The sequence below is a fragment of the Pygocentrus nattereri genome, chromosome 11 (genome assembly GCF_015220715.1).
Source record: "Pygocentrus nattereri isolate fPygNat1 chromosome 11, fPygNat1.pri, whole genome shotgun sequence".
Taxonomy (NCBI): domain Eukaryota; kingdom Metazoa; phylum Chordata; class Actinopteri; order Characiformes; family Serrasalmidae; genus Pygocentrus; species Pygocentrus nattereri.
Genome location: NC_051221.1, coordinates 39,433,189 through 39,446,368, shown reverse-complemented (window position 1 = coordinate 39,446,368; position 13,180 = coordinate 39,433,189). Strand labels below are relative to the sequence as shown.

At 43.0% G+C, this 13,180-nt stretch overlaps 1 protein-coding gene across 2 annotated transcripts in view; it reads right to left on the bottom strand.

The window, feature by feature from the left end:
- The window catches only part of cacna2d1a (calcium channel, voltage-dependent, alpha 2/delta subunit 1a), a 172,985-nt gene extending 160,462 nt beyond the window's left edge, over nt 1-12,523 (bottom strand). For both annotated transcript variants that reach the window (XM_017706447.2, XM_017706448.2), the window contains exon 1: nt 12,107-12,523. In XM_017706447.2, the coding sequence (XP_017561936.1) occupies nt 12,107-12,210 (104 nt within the window). In that variant the 5' untranslated portion in view covers nt 12,211-12,523. The remainder of the gene's footprint in view (nt 1-12,106) is intronic.
- Nucleotides 12,524-13,180: the final 657 nt, after the last annotated feature.

Below are 13,180 nucleotides of genomic sequence, written 5' to 3'. Positions count from 1 at the left end.
ATGTGTCTGCCCTTTCACTGACCACTGCTGTTGTGCCTTCCGGCGCTTAACTTCAAGAAGCTCCAGGTCGGCTTTAACGTGCTACAGTCAGTCTGCCCTGCCCCGTTCTCTGACCTTGAAAAAGAGTGGTGAGTCAACAGCATGGGTAAGGTTAGATACACAGCTTATGGACAGACAATTGCATCCACTCCACTACGGGTGCAACGATTAGTCAACAAACTCAACAAATGAATTCTGAAAAAAATAAAAAAGTATTTGGAAATTTATTGTTGACACTGTATGATGTTTACGATACACACAGTCGTTCCGACAGACTGCAATATGCTGCAAGAAGTTGGGGGGGGGGGGGTCGATGTGGCACCATCCTGTGCCCAGATTAGCAAAATAATCTGTTAAAATTAGGGGTGTCATGATAAGCACGTTAATATTATTCTATGCCGTTAAGGGGGTCACAAGAAGATATATGCTTTGAAGCAAATACAGTTCAATGATTACCACAGTGGCTGCTCAACTCAGCTTTCGGGAAACGCTGTTCAGAACAGGTGAAACTAATAAATCTGCAGAGATGCTTAAAGCTTCTGATTTGCACTTCTACTCGGTTGTAGAATCCTGGACATAGACACCAGAGGCACGTTAGAAAATCCCCTTTCACACTCATTTCAGCCAGTCAGATTGTGAATTACCTTTAAAGCTCAGCTGGTCATTTTGAGATGTAGCCTTATATTCCACAAATGTTTTTCTTTTTTCTACTTTTTCGTTAACTTTGTTATTAGAAGTGTAACGAGGTGCGATGTTGAGGCGGACGCATGTGCGGAGACGAGCGAGATTTATTATGGGCAAATCCAAAATCAGGGTCAAGACGGTCCAGGGTCAGGTAGCCAACACGAAGAGCAGGAGGGACAGACATGACAAGGAACACAGAAGTCCAAACACTTATCAAAAACTCTTCAATTAATACATATACTACACACACAAGCCTTACATCAAACATACAAACAAGCATACATCAAACACGATCAAACAAAGACCTGCACTAGAATACCAGAGGGCTAACGAGGGTTCACAAGACACAGGTGGAAATAACAATCGTATAAACAATCAAGGGGCGGAGACAAGAAACAAGGGTCAGAACCGGGAGGAAACCAAACAAAGAAGCACATGGACGATACAAAGTAAACAGAAAAGCACATGGAGGAGTGGGAGGAGCCAATCATGACAACAAGCATGTAATATACATCTTGCACGTTTTTATATTATTTTTATTTATTTTATCGCTTAGATGTCTAAGAAAATGACATGTTAATCCCTTAAGAAGCTTTTTTGGGGGAATTACCAATCAATCTATCTATCAATGAATAAATAACTAAATAAATAAGAAGCTTTGCTTATATTTCTTTGCTAATTTGGTATCAAAAATGTATTGTGATGCAAAGACTGTGATGCAGATTCTATCATGAAATTTGCGTATCATTGCACCTCTTGATAAGATCACCGGTAGAGTGTTCAGTGTGATGCTCAGTCACCCTTTTAAGAAACATATCTGTGCTTTTTAGAAACCCAGCACAGTTTAGTTGTGCCATAAAAAAAGAAACAGCTTGTTGCACACATGTAACATAAGCTGTGTTCCAGCTAGGCTGCAGCCAAGAAAGGTGGGATCTGGGTAGCACTGCCCTATAAACATCTTGTTTGTGTTATATAATGCAAAACGAAATGGTCCACCAAAGCCTCTTTGTCATGCCATCATAAATGAGCTGTTGCACTTTAGGAAGAAACTTTAAGGGAGAAAATGATGTTAATGTAAATGATGACAGAGTAATGAACTGAATTAATGAAATGAAATAATGAATTGCAAGCTGAAAACTGTTGAACGTACTAAAAGCAGGTTCCTTTCATACCTTGAACTCAGTTTACACCCTTTTAAACAGACACACAACTGAAGAAATAGCATCCTCTTACTGTATATGCATCTTCAAGGCCTTTCCAAAGAAGTACGACCAGTTATTATAAACCCTCTTTTATAGTAAACTCGTCCCTTAGTCTGGGCTATGTACCCAAAGCTTTTAAACTAGCAGTTATCAAACCTCTGATCAAGAAACCAAATCTTGATGTCGCCGTTTTGTCTAATTACAGGCCTGTTTCTAACTTACCATTTATATCTAAGATCTTAGAAAAGGCTGTGGCCCAACAACTTGGTTCATATCTACATAAGAACCACATATATGAAAAATTCCAATCTGGATTCAGGCCACATCACAGTACTGAGACGCTCTAGTTCAAATAACTAATGATCTTCTTCTTGCCTCTGATCAAGGCTACGTATCCCTGTTTAGTGCTACTTGACCTCAGCACAGCTTTCGATACAATAGGCCACAATATTCTCCTAGTAAGGTTAGAAAACACGGTTGGAATCACAGGGACGGGCCAATCATGGTTCAAATCTTACTTAACAGAACGTTATCTTCCGATTATTCCAAAGTAAGATTTGGAGTTCCACAAGGCTCTATTTTAGGACCATTATTATTTGCACTATACATGTTACCGTTAGGCACAGTTAAAAGTAATCATGGCATCAACTTTCATTGCTACGCAGACGATACACAATTATACATATCAGCCAAGCCTGATGACAAATACAGATTAAAGAATATAGAGGACTGTGTAAAAGACGTGAAATGCTGGATATTATGGAACGTCCTCCTACTAAACAGCAACAAAACAGAGGTTCAACTTCTGGGTCCAAATGGGCAAGAAATAAATGATCAGATTTAATTTTAAATCTCACTGACTTTCCAGTTACAACTGGCTCAGCAGCAAAAAATCTTGGTGTCATAATTGATTCAGATTTATCATTTGATCAACACATAGGCGGCATCACTAGAACAGCTTTTCTACATCTTCACAACATTGCCAAGATCAGAAATGCCCTGTCCCTGCGTGATGCAGAAACACTAGTACATGCCTTTATTACTTCCAGGCTAGATTACTGTAATGCGCTACTGTCAGGATGTACGAGCAGGAATTTAAACAAACTCCAACTAGTCCAAAACCCGCAGCCAGGGTCCTCACTAAAACTAGAAAATCTGATCATATCAGTCCAGGGCTATCATCACTTCACTGGCTGCCTGTTAAATTTCCGTATTGATTATAAAATCCTTTTATTGACTTACATGGGCTCACTCCTGAGTACCTCCTGAGTACCCATTACGAGCCATCACGACTACTCAGATCCCAGAGTGCTGGCTTATTAATAGATCCTATAATTCATAAGGCTGCAGCTGGGGGAAGAGCTTTTTCTTATAAAGCCCTAAAACTCTGGAATGATCTTCCAGAAACTGTTCGGGACTCAGACACAGTCTCAATCTTTAAGACTAGGCTGAAAACTCACTTGTTTAGTTTAGCTTTTGGTAGCTAATGTTCCCCCTTAGATAAAGGCAGCAGATCCAGGGGTCCATGGACACAGGGAATTATAGTAAACTGAGATGCTGGTGCTGGCGTCCCGCTGCTCGCACGCGGTCACTCAGGTTTGTGGACAGTGGAGCGGAGGGATGCCAGACTGTTTCAGAGTGTTGTCTATGTGTCCTTCTGGTTCTCACCTTTTAGTTAAGCTGTCATAGTCAGATCTGCCGGAGTCGTTAGCCACACTTTTATGTACAAACAGACGGAATAAAACTAATTCCATCTCCCTGCCTTTTTTCCAAGTAAATGACCGCCCACCTGTCCAGCCAGACACTGATGGATGACTGACTGTCGAGCCCTCCTGCTACCCACTTCAGACCAGCTGCCCACGCCCCAGCTACCACCACCTGCCTTGGACTAGCTGCCCCCCCTACGCTGATGTTCTCATAGACTCCCAGCTATTCCTAATACTAATACTACTGCTATTAATATTAGTAGTATAATCACTTGTAGGTAGCTTGACCAGAGGAGCCTGGTTCCTCCCAAGGTTTCTTCCTCAGCTCTGAGGGAGTTTCTCTTTGCCACTGGCGCCCCTGGCTTGCTCACCTGGGTTTTTTTTTTTACGTTCATGTAAAAAATCATCAGTTGTAAAAAGCACTACAAATAAATTTGACTTGACTTTTAATCTACATGTAGTAGTTGGTTTTATCTATTTTGTCGGTAATGGAAGACTGAGAAGGACACTCTGGTAGCATCCTTGAAAATTGTCAGAACATAGTTTTGGCTTGACCCGCCATCCTTCAAAATGCACGGAAGACAAGAACCAAGGCTCTACTCTGTCCTGGCCCTCCGATACCCAGCAGAGTCCCTCGCTGTCTTCAAAAGCAGACTGAAGACTCAACTCTTCGTGAAGCTTTTAAATGACCCCTTCTGTAGCACATAATGAAATGTATTGTATTGCACGTATTCAATGTCTTAATTCTGTATTTTCTATCTTTATTTCTAGGTTTCAGCATTACCTTTTGTTTCTGGCAGTGTCAACAAAGCACTGCTGTCACTCTGGCTGGGAATGTCACTAAATTCCACAAACGGACATCGAAATGCAAACGTAAGGTGTATTTTTTATCATGCAAACTTACTGCCTTGAAAAAAATGGATTAAGTTAGTTTAAACAGGTTTAAGCCTAAATAGCTATAGTCATCCGTGGTCAGGAGTCCAAGAAATCACAATTGGCCTCACTCTCTCTGGGTCACTCAGCGAGATACTAGCCAGCACATGCATGTGTCAGCTGATGTAGCAGAACTGGCAGTTAAAGCTCTCCTGCAAGCGTGTTCAGCTGTCTAGTGATATGTGTTAGCTGCAGTGGCTAGCTTCACACGTCTGTGTTTGCCTTCACCCTCCCAGCACTGGAGTTTTTGTGCAACTGGGTGAGTCATAACTGCTGGATATGCTGGATTTGACCAAACTAAGGAGAAAATTGGGAAAAACAAGAAGACAAAGAAATACCGTGTGTTACTGGTTTAACAAATTAGCAAAAATAGCCCAAAAATTATATGTTTTTAAGCAACTATTGCGGTTTACAGCCCACCTGGACCGCAGCCTAACTTCTGGAATGGAGCTATAGTTAACTAAGATATGCAATGGGGGTGTCTAATCTTATCTGGAAAGGGCCAGTGTGGCTGCAGGTTTTCATTCTCATCAAGCAGGAGCCGACTTGTCTACTTGTATAACACATTGGTTTCAGTTTTCAACAGCTGATCTGGTCCCAGTCTCCCAAAAGCATCTTAGGGTTACGCTCAGCTTAACTGGTGGAGAGAGTGTTTGGTGTAATACTCGCTCTGCCATTTAACAATCATCTTTGCGCTAAAATCCTGCCCGGCCCTGGCGTGCTCCTGATTTGTTCGAATGAAAATCTGCAGCTACACCAGCCCTTTGGAGATAAGACTGGACACCTCTGTTAGGCTGAAGATGGGTTTTTGCAAGAATGCCCCCTTTTATTCTTAAAAAAAAAAAAAAAAAGCAAAGAAACGCATCCAGCCAGGATTGCTAAATTGCCTAAAATGTCAGAGATTTGGCTTTGCTTTCATGTTGACATTTGCCTTCTACAGTCTGGCCCATGCTGTCCTACTGCCCCCAGGTCCTCTTTTTTAAAACATACAGTCATCCTAATGAATCAAATAACAGTATAGAGGTTATTGATTATAGAAATAATCAATAGATAGATCCCTGTACGCCAACCACTCAAAACTTTCCAGGCCTTTTGCCACAGATCAGAGCATTCTTATTATTATTGACACCTTTGGCAAAGATGAGAACAAAAAGGCTGTGGAAACTTACTTCTGCTGTTTTTCTTGAACTTAGACTGAAAACATGGGAGAAGTTTTAATCTTACTACTCAGAGGAAATTAAAACACGTAACTAAAAATTTGCAAAGAATAATGTTTCTCATGTTTTCTGAGGGTGCCAATAATTCTGGAAATTGTGAGTATCCCTGTGAAGAGAATAGAGCCCGATTGAATATGTTGCTTAGTCTGCAGCATCACAGGCTTTAAGCCTAGTCTGTACTAAATGGGTCTGAAGTATGTTCTCCAGTGAAACACAAATCTGGCTGATCCTGAGTGAGAGTAAATAAAACGCAACAAGCAAACAACCCAACAGCAAGCAGCTATTTGTAGCAACAGCATTTAGTTTAAGACAGGCTATAGGGGACCTCCAAAGAGGGAGAGCACTCATTCAAAACTCTCACAATTATGTATTTAGTCATCTTTCCCAAAGGAAAACACGTAGCAGTAAAATCCTCAAACCTGGCTTTTGCATCTATATAGATTTTTCTGCTATTTTGGCCTGATTTCTGTTAAAGCTTCAGCGCTGGTGTTCAAATAGCAGCTAAGAGTAGAAGTGCTGATCAGAGTAGAACTGAACATGGGGTGGTGGGGTGGGGGTGGTATTTTGTGACTGAGACTGCAAAATCCTATAAGGAATCTAAACAGAGGATGAATATGATCCTAGACTCCACTCTAAAATAGCTCTGAAATAGCTGTCCATCACTCCAAACTGATGCGCTACACACGAACACCTGTCTCATTTCTGCTGTCATCTCTACACCACACACTCTCTCACCCACCCACTGCTCCTCTATTCCACTTCACACACACAAACACCCCAACATGACCCTCCCCATCACCTCCGCCTGCTCCGCCTCAGTGGATTTTCTACTGCAGAATGTCCCATATCTGCATTATAAATAGACAAATTGGCCTTAGAGGAGAAAAACGTCCAATTAGCATCAGTCTGGCCACTGGTATAGTGGGGCTAAGTGGCTGAGCGATGGTGGAGTGGATGAATATCTGCTCAATGGTCATGAGGCTACAGGGCCTATGGCTCTTGAAGGATAAAAACAGCACACTCTGTTACGACCACTGCAGGGCTAACATCAGTGCAACAAGAGGGTGATCAAATTCACTCGAGGTTTTTGGACCATGTCATATTAATTACACACACACACACACACACTAAAAAAGAAGTTTTGGCTCAATGTTTAGGCCTCAAATGCAAAATCAGCATTGTACTGATGAAGATATGATTGCAATAGCAAATAATTCACTTTCTCAGAAGACACATCCTTCACCAACTTTCGACTGAGTTGTCTTTGAATACTCTTTCAGTACACAATCATTTGATTCATTAGTTTACGGAAAGGTCCAAAGCAAAAGCTACATGGCGAAATGTACTTCCATGTGCAATTCCACATTTCCAACAGAGAGATCTCCAAATAGCCCAAACTTACATAGTACAGCTTTAACTAAGTTCAGAATAAGCATTTCAATTCATGCACTAATTCTACCAAGAACTATATTGGCAAATTAGAATTGGAAATAGAAGTGGGGAGTTCAGGTCCATAAAGGAAAAATCCTCCCCGGGATTTTGTTCAGATTGCCTGGCTTCTCTAATTAGCTCAATCCAGCAGCAGGAATGTCCAGGTAATTAGAAAATAAATCCTATGGAGGACTTTTTCTTTCTACACCTGGATTACCTATCTCTGAATTTCACTTCATTCAACTGAAATTAAGTCAAATGAAACTGAGCTCAACTGCCCCATACTGAACAAGACTGAAGATCTCACTAGAGACTCGCTAGTCAAGCTTGCCTCAGTGATAAGGACGAACACAATCCGTTGCTACAAGATGGAAAACAAAACTGGACCAAGAAACATAGATAACATCTGCGAATTGTGCTGTAAAGAGATTATTTCACAAATGTGGATTGACTGTGGACAGGAAGCCAGAAATACTGATTCAGTTAAACTACTTACTAAATCAGATTATATATTATTAAATAGATTTATCACAAAGTAATTTATGGTGTGTGTCCATAAAATGTCTCTTTACTGTATGCATCACAGGCTTTAAGACTAGTCTTTACTGAGGAAACTACCAGTAAAATATCTAATTTGCCAAGCCTGAAGAAAACAACCAAGCAACAAGCAGCTATTTGTAGCAACAACATAGGTAAAAGATAGAGAGGGTATAGGGGACCTCCAAACAGGGAGAGCCAAGACCATATGGCTAAACGTTTGAGTGATATGAATAGCTTCCAGCTGCTGTCAAAGAGCTCGGGCTTGCATCTTTATATATACCTGTAAAAATTATTTTTCTCCTGTGGACTGCAGTATTGAAGAATTAGCCCTCCCCTTACCCTCACCACACAGAGAGGCGAACACTTACACCACACAAACGTATCTGATGTTATCTGCTATACCAGCAGATTTATTCATGCTCCAGCCACTACTACACTCTGGGGTTCAATTCCCTACTCGGGCAGGCACCCCATGCTATGCCAATAAGAATCCTAATGCTACATTCACTTACGTCTGTAAAAGGATTAAACTGGAGGGTCTGCCAAAATGCATAAATGTAAATGTTGTGAGGCTGGACAAAGCCAAAATCTCATTAAACCTTCATTCATTTCAGACCACCACAATGTTTGCCTAATGTTGTTACTTAAAATTAAGTGTGGTTTAAAATGCTACTGAACGTCACCCCGGTATTGTTTGATATATTACATGACCAATAGCTGCTATGTAGAAGTACTACGTGTATACAAAATAAATTGGTTTTCAATTTATATCTCACTCTGAATCTAGCAATTCTGACAGAGTTAGGCACCCAAATCGTGCATTAGGTTAAATTAGTTTTTTTCTCTGCTTTCCGTAAAACGTGTCCAGCCTCACAACAGCAGCTACAAAGGAACACATCTGTGGGTGGAGCAGCAATAAGTCAATTACACTGACTACTTCTATTTACCAGAAATCTTGGCCCAAATCCTTCATATGATTGCTACAGACATTTCCATTATTCCATTTGCTGCGAGGGCATAGGGACCGTAACTGGAAAAGCATCTCTATTTAGTTGCTTAAGCATGAAATCTAATTAGGCTTGGAGACGGAGGGGAACGTGGCAAGGGCCAGGACAGAAACGGTGCTGATGGGAGATTGAGAGCGGTGGGTATTGCGATCGGGCCAGCTGCCTGGTGCCGTCTCTCTTTTTCAGAAGCCAAAAGCAGGACAGCGAGCCATCGCTGCAGCTACAGGGATGCGGAGACCCGATCAGGCCGTGATGCATACAATGACTTAATGAACACTGATCTGAGCAGAGTGCCACTGAAGGAGTCAGAGCGCATGAATCTGAAAGGCAACCGGAGGAAACGAGAGAGAGAGAGAGAGAGAGAGAGAGAGAGAGGGGGAAAAAAGCAATACTTGCAGCAGACTGACTAAACATGCCCTCGGGAGTCACATAAAGACATGGGGACATTCCAATGTGCTGTTGAAACAAGGAGCATCCAGGGCAGTGAGCCCTGGAATATGACAAGTTCTGTAGCATCATAGAGGCTCCAATCATGAGGGGAGAGCTGTAACGGCTATAAAATGACATATAGGTGAGTGTAACCTCCCCCCAGACCTCACCCCACCCTCCTTGCCCCTCAACCCCATGCCAATCATGAGGGGGCCGAATCTATGACATCAGACTTTTCAGCTTGGATGATGTTAATCATCTGCCTCTCAGCGCAGCAAGTGCTACAAGACACCCATAGGGAGGGAGTTGGGGGGGAAGGGGGGGCCTGGAAAGTGTGAGAGAGGGAGAGAAAGAGAGGGAAAGAGAAAGAGAGAAATGCGATGCGCTCATAGAACATCTGAGGCAGACAAAGCCTGGCATGTGGAGGGTAGAGCCTGGGTACAAAGATACAGTCACGCACTGTGACAGAAAGGGAGAGGGCTTCAGACGAGGGGAAAAAAGGAATGGGGGGGGGGGGGGGCTGAGGAAGCAGAGGGATAAATAGTGATATTCTACCAACAAAGGAGGTGTGAAAATTACACTCCAGCACAGACAGGGCGTGGACATTAATTGATAAAGACAAAAATACACTGTATCTGTCTTAGAAGGTTGTCATCATAAATCAGTCACTCAAGGCAAAGCAAGGAGGGAAGGATGCAGACCCACTGTCTGTGAGAATGTGAGTAATCAACAAGCTAAAATGGAAACGGAAAGTTCTTTCAGAACGTAACAGTGTGCTTCAGAAACATGCTCTTGGTCTGAGGGTGATGTCCTCCATGATGTCCTTCTCAAGGCACAAACCCAAGCCCCATGTAATTGGACTGATGTATCATTTGGCTGGCTGGTGCGCTGTTTTTCGCCATTAGCAAAGCTTCAGCTGGATGTGGTCCAGTGTAGCAGACAGCCTTAGCCTGGCCAGTGTTACTCTACATCAAGACGTCATGTACAGCAAACCTAAGACCAGTTTGCCACACCCAAACTATAACCATCAACCATGAAGAAAGATCGACAAACAGAAAAATTACTGACGAAATTGTTCTCAGACTGAATATTGAAATAATATTTAAATAACTGCTTTATTTTTACTCTGTTTGAGAGGTCTGGGCACTATTAATGACCAAATTATTGGAAAAATGCAAATGACCAGCTTCTGGACCTGCGCCAAATGACAAATGACTGCTTTTAACGTAATTGTAAACGTCTGAATGGGGGAGAGAGGAGTAAAAGAGTGAAAAGAAAGAGTAAAATTGAAAAGTGGCCCACTGTTATTTAAAACTCTCAAACACATCACAGTAAAGTGTAACACAGTACATGAGTACATGGTACTTGTATTGAAATCATAAGGCCAGTGCTCAATAAATATCTTCGCATCTATATTGAAGGCAAGTTATAACTAAAAAAAAAATCACAATTATTAATTAAGAATGTGAAAAAACACGTGTTGATCTTGGTGTTGTTCTACGCTTCGCACTGTCAGTTGTATTTGAGGTGGGGTGGCCAAAGTGGAGAACACAGAATGGCTTCATGGATGTCTGAACTATAAAGGGACGACTATGAATGAAACCATGGCTTTAGTCTCGCTGTGTAAATAATATGAAAACACCACACTGAAAGTAGGAGGAGAGAGGAGGTGAGTCAGCTTTGTGTTCCCACCTTCTCGTGTCCCTGTTGCTGTACAAATTCCGCTCAGTCTGCGTACAGTAAGGCTGAACTGACGCTCACAGCCACCGGCAGCCTCGAGCCGAAGACCAAGTGAATTCACACATTTGGCTCACGGCTGGATTCAATTCACTTCCCTGGAGTAAAACACAGGAACCGTGTGGTGCACATCTGCGCTGAGGTTTCTCTCAAACACCCCTCACAGAGCTACACTCTCAAAAAAAGGCTTCTTCTTTAAACCCACGTCCACAGCTTTCACGAAGATTCTGACATTCACCAGTGTTTCCTGATTTGGGATTGGCTCTTAGCTAAGAACAGAACCTCCACACGCTCAAGGTGTGAACAGTTCTGCGGTTCAAGAACACGTCGTTAATCTGATGTCGACTTTTTCTTAAGACACATCTCGAAAAGAAGTGTAAGAAGAAACTCGGTGAATGAGCCCCATTGGTTCTACATAGAACCATGAGTTCTAGAGCAACTTCCAACATCTTTTGCAATGTGAAATGGTTCTTCAGACTGATGGAGAGAATGTGTCGTATATGGTTCTACATACAACCTTCTCGAAAATGGTTCTACATAGCACCAAAAGAGGTTTTGCTATTGTTACAATGTCAAGCTTGTTACAGTAGGCGAACTGTTTCTGGTGCTATAAGTTGTAGCACCATTTCCAACACATCCACCATCCGCCTAAAGAACCGTTTCATCATGCAAAGCGCGGCATGGAATTCATGGTTCTAAGCGGAACCATTTCCCTTACCAAGGAACACCTGAAGAACCATCTCATAAAAGTGTAAGCCGGTTAAAAGACACAAGAAAGTGGAAGGTGGACCAGGACTATCTTCTGGACTGAATGAAGTGTCTCAGGCTGTTACTACAGGACAAAGCATCAGACAAGCATCTCCAGGAGGCTTCGACGTGAAGTTCTCACATGTTCTGCTTTAGTTTCAACTCAGGCTCAGCCTAGTAAAAGTTCACCGTGAGCGGATTTAGCCCCTGATAGGAGCAACTTGTGGCTAACAGCTACACTGGAAACAAACACAGGAACGTACTGGAGCCGCTCCCAACCAGCTGCTCCACTCCTCGAGCACTTCCGGCTACATCTGGAAAACTCAGCCAGCTTCCTTCTCCTCAAACAACAGTGATGATAATAATATAAACGGTAATAAAAAAAAAACAGCACCAGTACTTTTCCCAAAGTCACACAAGCGTCGTGTACTCACTGATGCGAGTCGGGGAACTGGACGGAGGAGACCCAGCTGGACACAGAGAGCAGCAGCACCGCTAAGAGCGCAGCAGCAGCTGCGGGGAGTTTGTGCGCGTCCATGGCTTTGGACGGGTAGACCAGTTTCCTCGCGTGTTTACCCCCAAAGAGTCCAAAATCCACCTAAACAAGCCCACCCACCGCCATCACACGGAGTTTGGAAAGCAGTCGCGGGCGCCTCGCGTCTCCAGAGCCACTTAGCAGTGTCTTCTCTCCTCCAGCGAAGGCGATCCTGGGAGCGGGGCTCCAGACAGAAGCTGACAGAAGGAGGTGTGGATGCTGTGGAGGTAACGGAGCTGCTGCCCGTCTCTGGCGCTGGGAGCGTGTGTGTGCGCGCGCGCGTGTGTGTGTGTGTGTGTCAGACTGGGCAGATCGCTTTCCAGGCCCCCCCACCCCCATCTGCGCGCGATCATCACCACCACCACCACCACCACACACTGCTCTCCATACAAGGCGCTCCGAGAACACACACACACACACACACACACACACACCCCACCCCTAACAAGCCATTTTTAGCTTTATTATTCTCACGAAGCCACAAAAGTACGACCCTGGCCCATATTTAGGAGAGTTCCCAGAACAGCGAGGTCGGTACTTTACCTTCTCTTTCACTCCTCGGTTCACACAGCTCTTACAAAGAGACTAAGCTGCAGCTGCCACTTCACTGTGCTGGTGATAGGAACCAGACGTCTGAAGAGTTTAACGCCCCTGAAAGTTCCCTCGCCTAAAGTTATTACATCAACCCTGTGTGGATATGCTGTCTAATAACTGACTACGTTATGATAAGACTTTGGTCTGAGATGTTGTTTCTTTAATGCATTCATGGCTAAGAGGTGCATGCAGGACATTGTAAGGCAAGATGATGCCCAAAGAAAACTTTTTTTTTTTCAAATTCACCACTATTTTATCATTTTTAACATTATATATTAAAAAATCATAAGACATGTGCAGGTTCACTGGCTGTATTTGAAGTGTTGACACCGCACCCCTGGTTCCTATCACCACCACTGTAAAGGACAAGAAAAGCCTC